Here is a 19,453-nt window from a genome sequence, read left to right as displayed (position 1 = left end):
AAAGGAAAAAGAAACTCAATGTAGAAACTTAATGGTCTCTTCCTGAGTGTAGAAATCTTTCTTGAGAGCTCCTGAGTAGACTCCCCTTTGTCGCATTGGTCAGAATTGTACTGTCACTGACTAACCAACCTCTGACAAGAGAAATGAGACCAAGGGGGGGCTGGACCTTGGGCTGGAGTTTCAATCTGTCTTTGCCATAGTACATGGCCATTAGGTTAGGGTCGGGGGAGGTAGATAAGCTGTGTAGACAATGACCTGAATCAGCTTCAGGAACCAAGAGTGGAAGTCATTAGTTCATAGGGAAACTACTGGATGGAGTAGTTAGATGGAGAGAGCTTAGTTTGGAAGGAAAGCAGAAAGCAAACATTGCTTTGTGTGCCATGTCAGAGACTTATACCTTAACTTCTATGCTATGGGGCGGCATCATTTCTAGAAAAATGTCAAATTATATGGTTTTGAGCAAATAGTATCATTTTTAATAAGATTCTTGGTCTATCTTGATCAAACCAATTATAATATATCAGATAGAGGTATTTAAAATACCAGGAATTTTTTTTTAACTTAATAAATACAAAAAAATAAATTTTAGTTTATGAGTTTTCATTCAAATAGATCTTTGACATGACAAATATAATTTTATTGGTATTTAAAATTAGGTCCAAACTATCAATCTCAGAAATTGTTTGTCAGCACACACTCTTTCCTTTCCTTTTCTCCTCTTCTTTCCCTCAATGAAGGGGTGGGAATTTTCTTACATAATACGTATTCTTGTATCACACATACACACCCCTCTGCTTTATTTTTTTCCCAGTCAAAACTTGGAAGATAATTAGGAAATGAAAGACATTTACATTCAAAATAACTGAAAATAGCAGAGTTAATTCTATCAAATAGTTTTTCTCTCAAGGAATATTTCTGATTTTAAAATAATTTATAAATTACATACCTCTTTTTTTTTTTTAAGGCAAAACAAGAAACAGGAGTGCAAACAAACTTTTTTTTTTTTTTTTTACAACTTTGCACTTTTCCACAGTAGTCTTTGTCCTTAAGTTAGAAAATAGCCCCCCCTTGTGACCAAAAATCAGCTAATTGGGCAAAAGAGCAAAAAACAAAACTTTAAGCAAGTCTCCAGAGAGGAGGAGGCAGGAAATCAAGAAAAGACTGCCCCTTCAGAATGATGTTAGTGTTACATTTCTTAGGTTAGAAATTGCTGGTTCGTAAACACTTAAAATACCCCTTTGTTGATGGTGCTGTGGTTAATTCTGATTATTAACTCTAATTCCAAAAGCAGATTTATATTTGATCTATCCTGTAGGAAATTTATTTTTATAACATTCTATTTCTTACATTTATAATGTATATTCACTGTTGGCTTGTAGAACATGTACAATATGAACAATCATAACCAACATCTTTACTTTTTTTTTTTCCTGAAAACTATTAACAATAATGAGGTCGCTAATGAAGGTAGCATTTTTGGTAGGTTAATGGGGATTTAGAAAGACAAAATAGATGGGCGCCTGGGTGGCTCAGTCGGTTAAGCATCCAACTTCAGCTCAGATCATGACCTCATAGTTCGTAGGTTTGAGCCTCGCGTTGGGCTCTGTGCTGACTGCTCAGAGCCTGGAGCCTGCTTCAGATTCTGTGTCTCCCTCTCTCTCTCTGCCCCTCCCCTGCTTACTCTCTGTCTTTCAAAAATAAATAAACATTAAAAAAATTTAAAAAAAGAAAGACAAAATAGAAAATTAGGTAGTCAAAGATAATTTCTAAAATTTAAATATTTTCAAATCAGCTGCCTTTAATATTATCCCTATATCCTTGTAAACTATTTTTTAAAATAGCAGAATCATGAATTACTATTTTGGGTAGCCAGATATGATGGGCGTAGTCCCTGAATGCTGAAGAAAGCCTAAAGACTGCCATTTTTCTTTTTTAAAGTGAAATAGAACACCCTTGCCAAGAAAATATAGATGTAGTTAAGCTTTAACACCTAGAAAAATACTGAAGCAAATCTCTGATCGGCCAATTTGGATTCATCTCTAGGAAAGTGCAGAATATAAAAACAAAACAAAAATGTAGCTTTGTAAACACAAAAGTACATGAGCTTAATCTAACTAAAATTAAGATGAACTGAGATTAAAATGAACTACTGAAGTAAAATTAATCCAATTTCCTGAATAACAATAATAGTTATTATTAGTATTTGCTCTAACATTTATTGAGGGTTTATTATTAACCAGGCATTATGCTAAGCACTCCACGCATATTATCTCATACAATATAACAGCTTCTTATTGTTATAATTCACATTTCACAAATGAAGAAATTGAGGTTTATGGAGTTTAAGTTTTGTGACTAAGATCAAATCATACGTCAAATTTCAAACTCAGAGCTGGCTCACTAACTCTTAACCTCTATGTTTGTTGGAAACCAGGACTGGTATTCCCAGGATCACATACTTCACCTTCTACATTTTTAAGTTGTATCTAATTCAGTGATGGGTATTTGGATCAATCTGTAAAAGCTGGAATCTTCCACATGATGTAATACCCAAATTGCTTAACAAAGACACTGTTGTTAAGAGAGCCCACTGGGTAGATTAAAGAATCAAAAGTCAAAGGAGGGAGAAAAGTGTGGCATTTTGACTAAAGAGAGGAAGACTAGGGATTCAGTTTGGGAAGACTCTTTAGATTATTCTCAAGGTAAGGATTTAGACTTTCTGATTCTATGAAGCAGAATATTAGATGATAATTATGCTCTTTAGCATCTGGAATCCAAATGTATTCTACTTTGGTTTGACCAAAGCTGTATGTCTCTAGGTCTGCTTCAGGATGGGATACAGCATTCTATTTTAGTGTGGAACAATTCAGGGAATCTCATCCTCATTTTAATTCATCCATAAGTCGTATCAGTCTCCCCCACCCCCTGCCCACCCATGGTCTTTTTTCTTTTTCCTCTTCCTCCTCCTTTTCCTCTTCCTCCTCCTTTTCCTCTTCCTCCTCCTTTTCCTCTTCATTCTCCTTCTTCTCCTCCTCCCCCAATCCTTCCCTCCTTCTCCTCCTTCCCCTTCTTCCCTTCCCTTTCCCTTCTTCCTCCTCCCACCCTCCCCTTCTTCTTCTTCTTTTTTTCTGTCTCTGTAATTCCCCTGTCAAAACTTTTCTGGAATGGAGTCATGCACAGGAACAGGCACCTAGTTAATACTTGTTGAATGAGTGGAGGAAGTGACACAAAAGAGCCTTAAATTATGAAGAGTTACATCTAGATAAAGGAGACAGAGGATATTCCAGCTAGAATATCTTGAGCAGTGTGGGGGTGCCTAGGGGGCTCAGTCAGTTAAGCAACTGGCTCTCAATCTTGGCTCAAGTCAAGGTCTTAGAGTTTGTGGGCCCTGTGTTGGACTATCAGTGCAGAATCTGCTTGGGATTCTCTCATTCCTTCTCTCTTTGCCCTTCCCCTTCATGTGTGCTCTCTTTCTTCCTCTCAAAATAGATGAACTAAAAAAATTTAAAAACAAAACTGAGCAGTATGAATTATTTAGGGAGATCCAAGTGGCTAAACATGGCTGGAGTAAAGGCTGTGTGATAGAAAGGTTGTACAGCTTAGTGACAGCTAAAAGCCAGGACTCTGGAGCCTGCTAGCTATCCATGGTTTGAATATTGTTTCCACCAATCATGAGCTGTGGTTCTCTGGGCAAATGAGATAACCTCACAGCACCTACCTCATGAGGTATTAGGAAGATTAAATGAATTATAGCATAAGAAGTGCTTGGAACAGTGTATAATACATAATGAGTACTCAATAAATATGGATCCTACTATTACTACTATTATCAGGTAGGTGAGTAGTGGGTGGGTACAGGTCTTGGAGCTTCCTATGTAAAAAGGAAGAACATTTATGCCAAAAGCCACTGAGAGTTTTTGAAGATTTGTAAAAATTGAGGAGACAGGGTGTGATTTGAATTTTGAGATTCTGGGACCAAACTGAAGACTGAGGAGGCAGTCCGGATGAAAAGAAATAAGGACTGAAACTAAGTCAATTCTAGAGGTTGTGGAGAGGAGAGAGAACACCTAGGGAGAGTTATCATGCTGAATCATAGGACTTGGCACCTAACTGGGTTAGAGAGAGGGCCAAATCTCAGTTGTCAGGCAGGGGAAAGTGTATGGGTAAAGATATGTCACTGAGAATGGGAATATCAGGAAAGAGGTGGATTTGGAGGAAGATGAGTTTAGTTCTGTACATGGTATCTTTGGTTTTAGACATGTAAGTTTGAAGAGAACAGCCAAGTACCAATGCCCTAGTAAGCACTGGAACTGAGAAGAATCTTAGCCAATGTATTAAGTCAAGATGTTTATACTTCTGGGCTTAAGAACAGTAATTTTTTTTTATTGATTATTTAAGATGCTACCTATACCTTAATTACAGATTGTCACAAACTTTGACTCTGGAGTTCTCTCTTGTCCAGCAAGACAGCAGACACAGAATTGAATACAAGAGAGGCTAATGTTCGGGAGGAGACAAGAGCCCCGAGTAAGGGTCCTTGCTCCATATTTATTAGGATCAGAAGGCTTACAAACGTGATGGATGTGCAAAAAGAGATAATAAAACAGTGATCATTAACTCAAGTGTGTGAGAGAAAGGGGTTTTCAAAGATATGTGGTATTAGGGATTTCAGTCAATACAAAACAGAATTGCAGCACCGAGCAGACGGCTGTTTACTGCAGGTGCCAGGTGCCATGTCTGTTTACCTTAACTTGTCTAGGGGATAAGACAGATGGAGGATGCTATCTCAGGGTTAACAAGGCATTTATGTGTGTGTGTGTGTGTGTGTGTGTGTGTGTGTGTGTGTGTATGTATGTATTTATTTATTTATTTATTTTTGTTTTTACTGATTAGCTCCAGGTAATTTTGCCTTGCTGTGGAGGTCTTTTTTTTTTTTATTAAATATAATTTATTGTCAAATTGGTTTCCATACAACACCCAGTGCTCATCCCTACAGGTGCCCTCCTATTAAATATAATTTATTGTCAAATTGGTTTCCATACAACACCCAGTGCTCATCCCTACAGATGCCCTCCTAAATGCCCATAACCCACTTTCTCTTCTCCCCCATCTCAGTATTTAAGAGTCTCTTATGGTTTGCCTCCCTCCCTCTCTGTAACTTTTTTTTTCCCCTTCCCCTCCCCCATGGTCTTCTGTTAAGTTTCTCAGGATCCACATAAGAGTGAAAACATATTGTATCTGTCTTTCTCTGCCTGACTTATTTCACTTAGCCTAATACCCTCCAGTTCCATCCAGGTTGCTACAAATGGCCAGGTTTCATTCTTTCTCACTGCCAAGTAGTATTCCATTGTATATATAAACCACAACTTCTTTATCCATTCATCAGTTGATGGACATTTAGGCTCCTTCCATAATTTGGCTATTGTTGAAAGTGCTGCTATAAACATTGGGGGTATAAGTGCCCCTATGCATCAACACTCCTGTATCCCTTGGGTAAATTCCTAGTAGTGCTATTGCTGGGTCATAGGGTAGATCTATTTTTAATTTTTTGAGGAATCTCCACCCTATTTTCCAGAGTGGCTGCACCAGTTTGCATGCCCACCAACAGTGCAAGAGGGTTCCCGTTTCTCCACATCCTCTCCAGCATCTATAGTCTCCTGATTTGTTCATTCCAGCCACTCTGACTGGCGTGAGGTGGTGTCTCAGTGTGGTTTTGATTTGTATTTCCCTGATGATGAGTGACGTTGAGCATCTTTTCATGTGTCTGTTGGCCATCTGGATGTCTCCTTTAGAAAAGTGTCTATTCATGTCTTCTGCCTATTTCTTCACTGGATTATTTGTTTTTCGGGTGTGGAGTTTGGTGAGTTCTTTATAGATTTTGGATACTAGCCCTTTATCTGATGTGTCATTTGCAAATATCTTTTCCCATTCTGTCAGTTGCCTTTTAGTTTTGTTGGTTGTTTCCTTTGTAGTGCAGAGCTTTTTATCTTCATGAGGTCCCAATAGTTCATGTTTGCTTTTAATTCCCTTGCCTTTGGAGATGTGTCGAGTAAGAAATTGCTGCGACTGACGTCAAAGAGGTTTTTTCCTGCTTTTTCCTCTAGGGTTTTGATGGTTTCCTGTCCCACACTCAGGTCCATCATCCATTTTGAGTTTATTTTTGTGAATGGTGTAAGAAAGTGGTCTAGTTTCATTCTTCTGCATGTTGCTGTCCAATTCTCCCAGCACCATTTGTTAAAGAGACTGTCTTTTTTCCATTGGATATTCTTTCCTGCTTTGTCAAAGATTAGTTGACCATACATTTGTGAGTCCAATTCTGGGGTCTCTGTTCTATTCCATTGGTCTATGTGTCTGTTTTTGTGCCAATACCATGCTCTCTTGATGATTACAGCTTTGTAGTAGAGGCTAAAGTCTGGGATTGTGATGCCTTCCATTTTGGTTTTCTTCTTCAAGATTACTTTGGCTATTTGGGGTCTTTTGTGGTTCCATATAAATTTTAGGATTGTTTGTTCTAGCCTCGAGAAGAGTGCTGGTGCAATTTTGATTGGAATTGCATTGAATGTGTAGATTGCTTTGGGTAGTATTGACATTTTGACAATATTTATTCTTCCAATCCATGAGCATGGAATGTTTTTCCATTTCTTTGTATCTTCTTCAATTTCCTTCATAAGCTTTCTATAGTTTTCAGCATACAGATCTTTTACATGTTTGGTTAGGTTTTATTCCTAGGTATTTTATGCTTCTTGGTGCAATTGTGAATGGGACCAGTTTCTTTATTTCTCTTTCTGTTGCTTCATTATTGGTGTATAAAAATGCAACCGATTTCTATACATTAATTTTGTACCCTGCCACTTTGCTGAATTCATGTATCAGTTCTAGCAGACTTTTGGTGGAGCCTTTCAGGTTTTCCATGTAGAATATCATGTTGTCTGTGAAAAGTGAAAGTTTGACTTTGTCTTTGCTAATTTTGATGCCTTTGATTTCATTTGTCTGTTTAGACAAACCAATAACCAGGGTAACCACCCTAGAGGAGGGAAGAGATAAGGAGGAAAAATGGCGGGGAGAATATATCTGTATATCCAGAATTGACCTGGAATTAATCCAGGCAATGCTGCAGCACTGGTCTAGAGGAGCTGTCTCTCTGGTTAAACAGGGTCTGTCTTGCTCCAGTAGATACACAGTTACCCAGTGTGGAGGGGCATGGTTTGGTTTGGTGTAGGCTGGTCCTGCCTCCACTGTGGGGCTCTCGGATGATCCCTGAAGCCCTGCCTTGGTGGTGGTGGGGGGGGGAATGGTGATCCCCCAGTCTCTTCTCCATGGACCCGGTGGACTCCGTTTGAGTCATCCTCACTGTGCCATGGGCCCAGACGGGGCTGTCCTTCTCGCTCCACCAACTCCCCTTATCCTGGACTTGGCTGGGAATCAAAGACCCACTCCATGCGCTCTGACACTGGGGAAGCACCTCTCTGTGTGGCACAATATGTGGTCTTAGTTGACTTTGTCTGTGCCGCAGCACTTCAGGGAGGGTTGCCTTCTACTGGGGGTGGTGGATGCAGGCAGGCTTTGCCTTTTCCCACAGTGCTCCTGAGAGGGGGCCACTTTCTCCTACTGCAGACTGCTCCCCTGATCTACCCCCAAACCCAGGGCTGGCTCCCCTCTTCCCCAGGTGCACAAACAGGGAGCCAGCTGCAGTCTGAAGAAAACCCTGCAGTTAGAGATAGGATCCCTCCTCAGTCCCAGTCCGAGGTTTTTCTCTTGTCCAGATACAGTCCTACACTTCCCCAGCTGCTCTTTCTCTGCCTTTTGTCTCTCCGCAGAAGGGGATCCCTCCCCTCCATGTCTATGTGGCCTGTTTTATCTTCCCCAATTCACAATCACCCACCTATTGTTTCTCAAGTTGTCCCATTTTCTTCCTGGTAGATTCAGTCTCTTTTCCTCCCAGACTGTTGGGGTTCAAAGTCCTTTGGCTTCAGAACTTCTTTGTTTGAGAGATGCGGGATCCCCCTACTTCTCTGCCATGTTGGGCCAGTGGGGAGGAGGTCTTTTTTGCCCTCTTCACCTGTTTACCTATTCTAGGAAGCTTTAGTCCTGTGGAAGCAGATTTCTGCTCTACTCTTTGTTCTACACTGGGCCGCTTTTGCCCTGTGGCCACTTTCTGCTCTAAGCCTTGTTAACCCATTGGTGCAAGCTCAGGGAATTCTTAAGCCTATTCCCCACAATAGATATTAATATTAAAAAGATTAACCATGCCCCATCCAGAAAATGGTGAAGTTGGGAGATTCTTTGGGCGATTCAAGAACATTATGATTTATTGTTGGACAGGAGTGACTAAAATAAAGGCATTGCTGAAATCAAGGACACACAGATCACTGATTAAGTTATATATTGAGGATTTTGTTAACTGACCTTCTTTGCAATGACCTGCCTTTGGACAAATAAAATATAGACATTATTTGTGCATAAATATTAACATGTGCATGTATATATGTTTGTAGTTTCTCACTTTTTAGTCACTCAAAAATTTAACTATGCCTCTGTAATTTTTCATCTTTCCCCCATAGGTATCTCTGATGAGTATATAACACCTATGTTTAGTTTTTATAAAAGTGTTGCAGAATTGAAAATGACTCAAGAAGAGTATGCTCTGCTTACAGCAATTGTTATCCTCTCTCCAGGTAATTTTATTGTTATGTTTTTATCTTTATGCCCTTTGTTTATTCTCCTCCCTCTCCAGTATAATAGCAATAAAATTTCTTAAAGAAAAGTGTAGAAGACACAGAGGCATAAAGAAAAAATAAAATGGCCTGTAATTCCACTACTCAAATGGAATCATTGTTAATATTTCAGTGTAGTTCTTCCCAGCCTTTCTTGTAAACATTAAAGTCTTTCACTGAATAATTGAGTTTGGAGCACCTACTATGTACTAAACATGGTTCCAGACAATGGAGGATACAGCAGTAAAGAAACAGGCCAAATATAGCTACATAGAGCTTGCATCCTAGTAGGATGAGAAAGACAATAAATGAAGAAACAAAAATAACTTTCAGGAGGTGGTAATGGTAAAACAACTATAAAGATGAGGATATAAGGAAGGAAAGTGGCAGCAGAATGTTATAATTGGTGGGCAGGAAAGGCTTTTCTAAGGGATTGAAATTTGAACAGGGAAGTAAAGGAAATTACATCCTTTTTAAACTTACTTTTTTTAAAGTTTATGTATGTATGTAGGTATGTGTGTATGTATGTATTTATTTATTGAGAGAAAGAGAGAGAAAGTACAAGGAGGAGAGCGACGGAGAGAGAAAAATCCCAAGCAGGCTCTGCACTATCAGAGTGGAGATGGAATGACATGGGGCTCAATTTCATGAACTGTGAGATCATGACCTGAGCCAAGATCAAGAGTTGGACGCTTAGCTGACTGAGCCACTCAGGTGCCCCTACATCTTTTTTAACATAATATAGAGCATAGTATCTTTTCTTTAAAGTTTATTTTCCCATGTCATTAAAAAATTATATTGGTAAAACTTTGTTGAAATATATGTATCCATCATATTTATCATATTAATGTACAATCACTTACTTAATTGTTACCATGTTTGGGTATTCAGGATGTTTCCAATATTTCAATATTAGCCTTAAACCATTTTTATATATAATATTGAGGCAGAAACTAGTTGTTACTTAATTTTTTTTACCATAAAACTTATAATTAAAAAAGTTTTTGGCCATATATACTAAAGCTACACACACACACACACACACACACACACACACACATATGCACCCTATGACCTAGCAATTCTGCTACTTAGAATACACCCACTAGAAATGATGCTTATATCTACCATATGGGTTACCTTTGGGGGCATGGATTAAAAGGAGAATTTAGAGAGGCTTCTGTGGTGGGCCAGTAGATGTTCTATATCTTGATCTAGTTGTGATTACATGAATATATACGTGTGTGTGTGTGTGAAAATTCATCAAGTTGAATATGTTATTTGTACATTTAGAAGTGCACATTTGTAATTTACGTTGCAAGAAAGTTACCATTGCTATTATTATGCCAAATGAATACTTTTCCACTTTTTTATTTTGTCGTCTTATTTTAAACTTCAAAACAGACAGACAATACATAAAGGACAGAGAGGCAGTAGAGAAGCTTCAGGAACCACTGCTTGATGTGCTACAAAAGCTGTGCAAGATTTATCAGCCTGAAAATCCCCAACACTTTGCCTGTCTCCTGGGTCGACTGACTGAGTTGCGGACATTCAATCATCACCATGCCGAGATGCTGATGTCTTGGAGAGTAAATGACCACAAATTCACCCCACTTCTCTGTGAAATCTGGGATGTGCAGTGATGAGCATTGCAGGAGCAACAGCATCTAGTGATTTATTTTCCTTATAATATAAATCTGATGTATAACTTTCTTTTATTTCATTTGTACCTGGTTTCACACAAGAATTTTGATGAATATTTATGCAGTAATTATGTAACTTCTACCATTGTAAATATGAAGCTAGATAGGATTACTTTCTTTACATTGTATTTTACATGGCTTCAGGGATTCTTTCACTCTAAGTGGCATGCCCTGTTTGCCTAATCAAACTGATCATTCTTCACTTCTATCTTTTGAAATAGGGAAAATTTCATTTTGCTCTTTATCTTACCTTGTTGCATATATTTTATAAAAGAGTTGTGTTCAATTTTGGCAATAAACTGAGCATAATGGCAACAGGCTTTTCTTCCAGAACAAAATTTGAAAAATATACAAACTCATTTCTTTAAATGGTCAATGACATCATATGGGGCCCCCGGGTGGGGTGATGGGTAAACTCTCACAGCACAAATGGTGTTCTTCTAATCCTTGAAGAAGCCCTGGTGAATATTCATTTATTTGTAATAGCCCTCAGATTATTTCATTTGAAGTTCAAAGAGATAGCACACAGAAAAGTTAATGATTCTCACATGAAGTATTCCCTCAAGCAAACCCTTTCCACAATTAGGGTCTTGAAGCAGTATTTACAAATCCAGAGTATGCAGATAACTCCAGTGATGGAATATTCCCTTTTCTCTCTTAAAAGTACTCACTATTGGCTTCAGTGCGTATAATCAATCTTTTTTTTTTTTTTTTTTGGTTTGTTTTGTTTTGCTTTTGGAAAACACTCCTACAGCTGGGTGCACAGCTGTTGTATGCTTCCCCCAGAGCAGGAATTCCTTCATTTCCTTCATTCATTGTTATACTGTTGCATTCTTCTCCCCATTATCCTTTGGTGAACACAATAAAACACTTCTGTAAGTAATGGGCTTATATCTCCCTTTCTCCTGAAGTCAGTCAAAATGAAGCTTTGCTTAGCATGCAAAAGGTTTTTTGTATTCAAATATTAGAGCAACCCTGAAGTCCTAAGCATAGTGGAAAGAGGAATGGGTTGGGGCTAGTACTAGTTGGATTCCACTTGCTGCAACTTGAATCCCCATTAAGTAAAGATCCCTACAGGGACAAAGTAACTTCCAGGAGGGGTTTATAAAGAAGTGCAGAGGCAAGTTTTATGGGCTCACTGGGCAAGTCTTATGGAGGTGGGATTTCCCTTGGGCTTGGAAAGATAGCCAGGACTTCCATGGATCAGGGTGAAAGGGAGGAGGATTAAAGTGGAAGGGGTGGCAGGAACAAAAGCAAAGGGTAGGGAGTTGTGCAGATGTTAAAAAGCACAAGTAATCTGGGGAGAGATCTAGAGTGCACAACCCTTCTTGAGCCTCGGTTTCCCCATTGTGAAATGAAGATACCAGCCCCTACCATCTCAAGGGATTTAGTTCCCGAATGAAAAGCAAGTGGGAAGTTGCAGGCTCACCAAGGAAGAGGGCTGGTAGAGAAAGGATACTTAAGATAGAGAAGTAAATTTCTGAATGCGTGAAAGATGAGATCCAGTTTAGGAAAGGAGAGTGGTTTGGTGTTTCTAGATCACAAGGCATCTGTACGGAAGGTGGTGAGAAATGAGCTGGAAGGAAGAGAGCTAAGAGTTTCTCCTGTAAGTGTGGATTTATTCACGTAGTTAAGACCTTGTAATGGCAAATAATAATGCTTGTCATGTAGAAAACTAATTGTGATACAATAAGAAATACATATTGGCGCTTAGTCCCTGGTTCCTGACACAGAGCTTCTAACACCATTGAAATTTCCTAATAGGGGTGAAAGGAGCATCTTTTGTTATTCATAACAAGCCCCTTTCAACCACACCTGAGTTTATGCTAATAAGGTGATGGGGGGGGGGGCTGGAATCTAGGTGCTTCAGAAGGGGAGAGGTTTGCTAGAGGAACCAACCTTGTGATTAGAGAGCTGGATCTTTCAACCCCATCCCGATACTCTGAAGTGGGGAGAGGTCAATTACCAGTGGCCAGGGATTTAATCAATCATGCCTGTGTAATGGATGTTCCATAAATATCCCTAAATGATGGGTTTGGAGAGTTTTTTGGGTTGGTGCACACATCAAGGTGCTGGGGTACAGGGTGCTGGAGAGAGCATGGAAACACCATGTTCTCTCCCCCACCCCCATACCCAACCCTGTGCCTCTTCCATTTGGCCATTATTGAGTTGTACCCTTTATAAGAAACCAGTAATAGTAAATAAACTGTTTCCAGAGTTCTGTGAGCCATACTAGCAAATTCTCAAAATTGAAGAGGGAGTTCATCAGTAAAGATCTTATTTACAAATAAGTTCGCATTCTGAGGTTCCAGATGGACATGAATTTGGGCGTGGGGGCACACTATTCCACCCACTACATAGATAGAACATTTTAGTATTAATCACAACTGTTGTTATTGTAACATTTTATATCATTGAATTACTTATATATATTTATAATAATATACATTTCTTTAAGATAAGGTTAATGTTGTTTTTAATGTAGTTGGTTCTCAATAGACTATCTGCTGAATGAGTAGTTTAATTGATTGTGAATAAATCAAGACTTCTATTGCCCCCAAATTTTATCCAGTACTTCACATGAGACATAATCCATAGATTGATACCCAAAAATATCAAGACATTAAATGCAACAGCAGCTGCCACAAAATGCAGAACAAAACAACTAATCAATCAAAAGAAAACAAAACAAAACAAAAAAAGCAACAACTACGGTATTTTTAAAAAATTCCAGGGGCTCCTGGGTGGCTCAGTCAGTTAAGCACCTGACTTTGGCTCAGGTCATGATCTCGCAGTTTGTGAGTTCAAGCCCCACGTCGGGCTCTGTGCTGACAGCTCAAAGCCAGGAGCCTGCTTCAGATTCTGTGTCTCCCTCTCTGCCCCTCCCCCACTCACACTCGGTCTCTCTCTCTCTCTCTCTCTCTTCAAAAATAAATATTAAAAAAATGAAAAATAAATAAAAATTCTAGTATACCTAACATACAGTGTTATATTAGTTTCAGGTATGCAATATAGTAATTCAACAATTCTATATATCACTCAGGGCTCATCAAGATAAGTGAACACTTAATCCCCTTCACCTATTTCACCCATTCCCCTACCAACCTCCCTGTGGTAACTGCCAGTTTGTTCTCCGTAGTTAAGAGTCTGTTTTTTGGTTTGTCTCCATTTTTCTCTGTTCATTTTTTTCTTAAATTCCACAAATGGGTGAAATCATATGGTATTTGTCTCTTCTCTGACTTATTTCACTTAACATTATACTCTCTAGATCCACCCATGTTGTTGCAACTGGCAAGATTTCATCCTTTTTTATGGATAAATAATAGTTCACTGTATATACTTACATATATATACATACATATGTAAGTGTGCATGTGTGTGCTTCTGTGTGTATCACATCTTTATCCATTCGTCTATCGGTGGACACCTGGGCTGCTTCCATAATTTGGCTATTGTAAACAATGTTGCAATAAACATAAGGGTGTGTAAATCTTCTCAAATTAGTGTTTTTGTATTCTTTGAGTAAATACCCAGTAGTGGAATTACTGGATCATATGGTAGTTCTATGTTTAATTTTTTGAGGAACCTCCATAATGTTTTCCACAGTGGCTGCACTAGTTTGCATTACCACTAATGGTGCATGAGTTCCTTTTCTTCCACATCCTTGCCAACACTTCTTGTTTCTTGTATTTCTTGTATTTTCTTGTTGTTCTTTGTATTTTTGACTGTAGCCATTCTGACAGGTGTGAGGTGATATCTCATCGTGATTTTGAATTTCTCTGATGATTAGTGATGTTGAGCATCTTTTCATGTGTCTGTGGCCATCTGTATGTCAAAAATAAATTGGATCATTTGTTTTTGTGGTGTTGAGTTGTATAAGTTCTTTGAGTATATATATTTTATTTCAAAGAGAGAGAGAGAGTGAAAGTGGGGAGAGGGAAAGAGAGAGAGAAAGAGAGAGAGAGAGAATCTTAAGCAGGCACCATGCTTAGTGCAGTGTCTAACTCTGGGCTCAATCCCATGACTCTGGGATCATGACCTGAGCTGAAACTAAGCTGAAACACTTAACTGACTGAGCCACCAGGCGGCCTGAGTTCTTTATACATTTTAGATACTAAGCCTTTATCAGATATGTCATTTGCAAATATCTTCTCCCTTTTCATAGGTTGCCTTTCAGTTTTATTGTTTCCTCTGCTGTGCTGATGTAGTCCCAATTTATTTTGCGATTTCCCTTGCCTCAGGAGACATATCTAAAAAAGTGTTGCTATAGCTGATGTCAGAAAAATTACTGCCTGTGTTTTCTTCTAGGGCTCTTGTGGTTTCAGGTCTCACACTAAGTTCTTAATACATTTTAAACTTATTTTTGCAACTATGGTATATTTTAAGCACTAGAGCATTCCAGCCCTGAAAGGGCCGTGAAAAAGCCAAATCATATCTCAACATCCAAGGTGCATATGATTTTGAAGGTTCTTCTGTATTCTGTAGAGATGTTTGATTAGTCAGATAAATGATTATTCCTAATGTAATAACTTTTTTTAAAACTTAGATTTCCAAGCATGGTACTTTCTTAAAGTAGGTACATCTTCATAATTCTGGCAAAGTCATAACTTATAATAGACTTTGTCATCTGATGGACACAGACTGGTGAGACTTGCTGTACATGTTCTAACCATGGCAATTTCAAGTAAAATAAGGACCTCTAAAATATGTCTATTAACCCAACCACTAATTAGAAAATCTACACATGAAAGTAGATTGTACCTCATTAAGTGGAACCCTCAATTAGTAATTGCAGTGTTAAAATCAAGATAGGTAAGATGGTGAGTGCACTTAGGGTGTGGGTTACCAACTGGGAGTTAATGTAAAAGTGAGATGTAGAAAGCAACAGAACTTTCTTTTTGTACAGAAAGTAAAAAGCAGGGAAAAGCACAAGAAGGGAAGGGAACAGAAGGGAAAAGCACCAAGAATCAAAGAATTTAGAAGAGAACTCCTCACCCAATCTATACATTTATTCAGTGAAGGATATGGGCTTAAAGTGATTTAATGGACTTTTAAAAAAATGTTTATTTATTTATTTTGAGAGAGAGAGCACATAGGGGAGGGGCAGAGAGACAGGGAGAGAGAAAAATCCCAGGCAGGCTCTGCTCGGTCAGCACAGAGCCCAATCTCACAAACTGTGACATCAAGACCTGAGCTGAAATCAAGAGTTGGACAGTTGGACACTTAACTGACTGAGCCACCCAGGTGCCCCTGCATAGACGTTTTGATTGCAGAGTCACTTTCTTCCACACTGTCTTATATCTTTATAAGGCACAGAAGTTACCAAGACAAGCTATAAACACAATGAAAATAAAAAGAAAGCAAGCATGAAATATCCTGTTGCCAGTTTCAGTATGTGCTTCAGAAATACTAAGTGGTGTGTGTGTGTGTGTGTGTGTGTGTGTATGAGGGAGAGAAAGTACATATAGGAGTCCAACATACTTTCAACTTTTATTAAGTGGTATTCAAATGTTTAGGCACATAGTATGCGTGTAAGAAAAAAAAAAACGAACGACTTGTCAAACAACTCTTAAAAGTTCTGTAGAGAAGTGGCCAGATTTTTATATTAGGCCCCAACAAATCCAACTTAAAGCTACAACTCCACTTCAAAATTTGGCTAAATGATGTCGCGTGACAAACTGTCCTTTAGTTTTAAACAGAAACATTATAAAACATGTGTTTATTTGAACAGCAGGGCCTGTGCAAATTGATCTGCTGCACTCAGGGGGAGCAAAGGGTTCTGGGATTAACTTTAGTCAAAAAGGAGCAACCACTCCAGGGCATCAGGTTCAGTTACCACTTAGACTGTCAAGGTTTGAATGGCCATCTGACCCACCCACCCCAGAACGTAAGCTCTGTGAGAACAGGACCCTTTGTGCTAGGAGAGTCTGGCGCAGAGCAAGTACTCGATAATATTTATCGAATTAACTTCTCAAATCTGTGTCTCCTGCATCAGCCAGTTTAAACCACTTCAGAACTAACCACCCTGCATGTTCCTCCCACACTTCAAACTGAAACCCAAATGCAGTTTTCTTTCCCCACATTCCTTAGATTGGCACCGCTGTCACATGGTAACCAAGTCCAGATAAGTCAGCCTCTTAGGTATCTCCAGAGACCTCTTCCTCTCCAGCTGTATCACTTTTGAATTAGTTTAGGCGATGGCTAACTTTTTTTTTTTGGGGGGGGGGGGGAATTGTCGCCAGTCTTATTCTATTCTTCAAAAATCCTTGGAAACTGTTTTTTGTTTTTTCTGAAACCTCATACCCCTTTAATAGCCAATCCCAAACGACTTCCAAGAAAAATTCTAAATTCCTGAGCACCTACCAGGCCTTTCATCGTGCCTACGCCTCCAGCGTGACCCATCTCCCAATCCCCAAACTTTAGTCATTCAAAACTACAATTCCCAGAACATTCCAGATGCTCTCACATCCCTGGAAACGTGATGAGCACTCCTTATTCCCAATTATCCTCGCTCTTGGCAGATTCCTATTCATCCTTCAAAACTCAGCTCCTTTTGAACCTCTGATGGTCACCCTCCGTGACCGTTGGGGGTTTCCTCTCTGGCACACCTTCACTCAGCCTGTACCAGGCCGCTGAGCACTTTGGAGGCGGGGACTGTCTTCATTTTAGTCTCCTCAGCAAAGCAGCAGCAGAACCTCCTCATTGTTCTTGAGTGAATGAAGGCATAAACGCTAGAGAGAGAACCTCACTCCAGGGGAACCCCCTCACGTTACAGATGGGAAACTGAGGCCCGGGGAAGTGACGTGACCTGACAAAATCCAACAAGAGGGGAAGGATCTGGGCCTCCAGGCTTTTGGCCATTGATTTTTTTTTTTTTTTCTTCTTCACTATTAGCAAGCCAGTTACAGTTAGAGACCTCTTTATTGCTACATCGAACTCCAGTCTCTGCGTTATTTAAGCCCTCACAGCAGCTAATAAGCGTCCCTCATTGTGATACGGTTAAATTTTTTTTTTTTTTTTTTTTTTTTTTTTTTTTTTTTACTCCGTTGCCTGGTATGTTTCCTGAAGAGCCAACATCCTCTTTTTGCTTCCAGTTGTGACTGGGAGTTACAGGATCCTCTCCATCTTTCACCACCAACCCCTCACAGGAAGAGGGACCTCTGTCAGGAAGCGACTCCCATTCCTGCTGGGTGACAGTTTGTCTCCGGAAACCGTGGCGCCCTCAGTACAGCCAGATCTCCAGTGGCTTAGGGTTGGTAAGGGCTCTTCACAGATGTGAATAAAACTCAGGGCAACGCCCTTGAACTCTACCTTGCAACTCTTCAGGATGTTTGGAGGCGATGCTGCCTCACCTCTTATGCCTATCGGGACAAATATCGGGGCTGCTGAGGTCGCGTAGGGGCCAGATGCGCGGACTCGCTCCGTGACCGAGCCACTTTGCCTTTCGGTTGAAAAGCGGGGTTTGCGGGGCGCCTGGGTGGCTCAGTCGGTTAAGCCTCCGACTTCAGCTCAGGTCAAGATCTCACGGTCTGTGAGTTCGAGCCCCGCGTCGGGCTCTGGGCTGATGGCTCAGAGCCTGGAGCCTGCTTCCGATTCTGTGTCTCCCTCTCTCTCTGCCCCACCCCTGTTCATGCTCTCTCTCTGTCTCAAAAACAAATAAAAGTTAAAAAAAAATTAAAAAAAAAAAAGCGGGGTTTGGCCACCAGAGTTGGGAGACGCCAAGAGACGCCAAGAGGAGGAAGGCGGGGCACCCTGGGCTGACTGAGACGCGCGCGCCGGTCGCGTGCTCCCGGCGGTCGGGGCGGGGCCTCCAGCCACGCCCTCCCTCCGCCTTCTGATTGGTCCTTTCGAAACAGGCGGCGAACCGCTGCGAGCCCGGAGGCTCAGGCGGAGGCGGCGGCGGTTGGTCAGGGGCGTGCCGGCGCCGCACAGATTGAATTGAGATGTCACCTCGCAGGAAGAAGTGACCATCCCGCGCCAGGGCGAGTGAGTACTTCCCCGTTTGCCTTCTTTTTAACTCGCGAGCCTTCCCTCGCCTTCTAGGGGCTGCTGCCCCTCAGGAGCCGGTCGAGGGACCCCCCCCCCCCCCCCCACCTTCTCGCGCTCAGCGGAGTCCAAGCGGTGGTTTGTTTGGGGCTGCGGGATCCAAGACGTTCTGCGATTGGCCCGCCGCAGAGTTCGCGTCGTCTGATTGGTCCCTGGGGCTGTCAAGGTGAAGTTTTGCCTGCCCTCCCCTGCCCTCCCCTGCCGACCCTTGTGTGTGGCGTGAGGGGCAACAGGTGTGCAGGGGCGGGGGGACGGCAGGTGCAGACACAGTAGGTGGGGAAAGAGGTATCCGCCTTTACCGCTCCGCTTTGGAATCTAGAGAGGGATCAGAGCCTGCAGTTTAGTTGAGGGTCTCCGGGGGCACCCTTATCCCCAAGCGCGTAGCACAGATAAGGGTCACTTGATTCCTCAACACCACCATTTGGAAGAATGAATGAAGTTACTGACCTTGGAGAGAGAGTGACACAGACCTTCCTTTTTGCCTGCCGGCAAAGTTTACAGCTTCTTCCCTACTTGTTCTCTCTGGTCCGGGCAGGGCTCTGCTTTCCCACCTGCAACCCTCAGCTTGGAGGGCTGCCTTGGGGGAGGATTGCAAAAGAAAGGGAAGACTTGTAGATTGCTCTGGAAATCCAGGGAGAACTTGGAAAGCTTGCTTCCTCGTGGAGTCACTCCTGGTTCCTAACTAATCTTTTCAAACCCAGGGATTGAATTTTATGGATTTAAGAGTGCTTTACGGGACGCACGGTGGAGTTGCTGATCCAGTCTTTAAGTGAAGAGATGGGGTGTTTTTTTTTGCAGGCCCAGTCCAAGTCACGCTTTGGGTTTTGTTTTGCTCGGATGAAGCGCGCTAACAACTACTTTCTCAGAAGATCAGCAGTTAGTGAACTGCTGTTTGATCACCTCTCTTGGCGCTTAAATTGTTAAGAATTGGAATTCTCACCACCTCAGATTTTCTTTGGGAGGAGATTGGAATGGATTTGAATGAAAAAG

General features: G+C 40.9%; 2 protein-coding genes across 6 annotated transcripts in view; both read left to right on the top strand.

Moving 5' to 3' along the window:
- NR1H4 (nuclear receptor subfamily 1 group H member 4) overlaps positions 1-10,732 on the top strand; it is a 74,201-nt gene extending 63,469 nt beyond the window's left edge. For all 5 annotated transcript variants that reach the window (XM_053895090.1, XM_053895091.1, XM_053895092.1 and 2 more), the window contains 2 exons: positions 8,562-8,675; positions 10,119-10,732. In XM_053895090.1, coding sequence (XP_053751065.1) covers positions 8,562-8,675; positions 10,119-10,357 — 353 coding nt within the window. In that variant the 3' untranslated portion in view covers positions 10,358-10,732. The remainder of the gene's footprint in view (positions 1-8,561; positions 8,676-10,118) is intronic.
- A 7,550-nt stretch (positions 10,733-18,282) lies between these two features.
- GAS2L3 (growth arrest specific 2 like 3) overlaps positions 18,283-19,453 on the top strand; it is a 40,289-nt gene continuing 39,118 nt past the window's right edge. The window contains exon 1 of the mRNA XM_019446563.2: positions 18,283-18,403. The gene's annotated coding sequence lies outside the window, so the exon portion shown is untranslated. The remainder of the gene's footprint in view (positions 18,404-19,453) is intronic.

The sequence above is a fragment of the Panthera pardus genome, unplaced genomic scaffold (assembly GCF_024362965.1).
Source record: "Panthera pardus isolate Hobbes unplaced genomic scaffold, ASM2436296v1 HiC_scaffold_6, whole genome shotgun sequence".
NCBI lineage: Eukaryota > Metazoa > Chordata > Mammalia > Carnivora > Felidae > Panthera > Panthera pardus.
The sequence above is the reverse complement of the archived record's forward strand: the minus strand, read 5'-3'. Positions and strand labels throughout refer to the sequence as shown.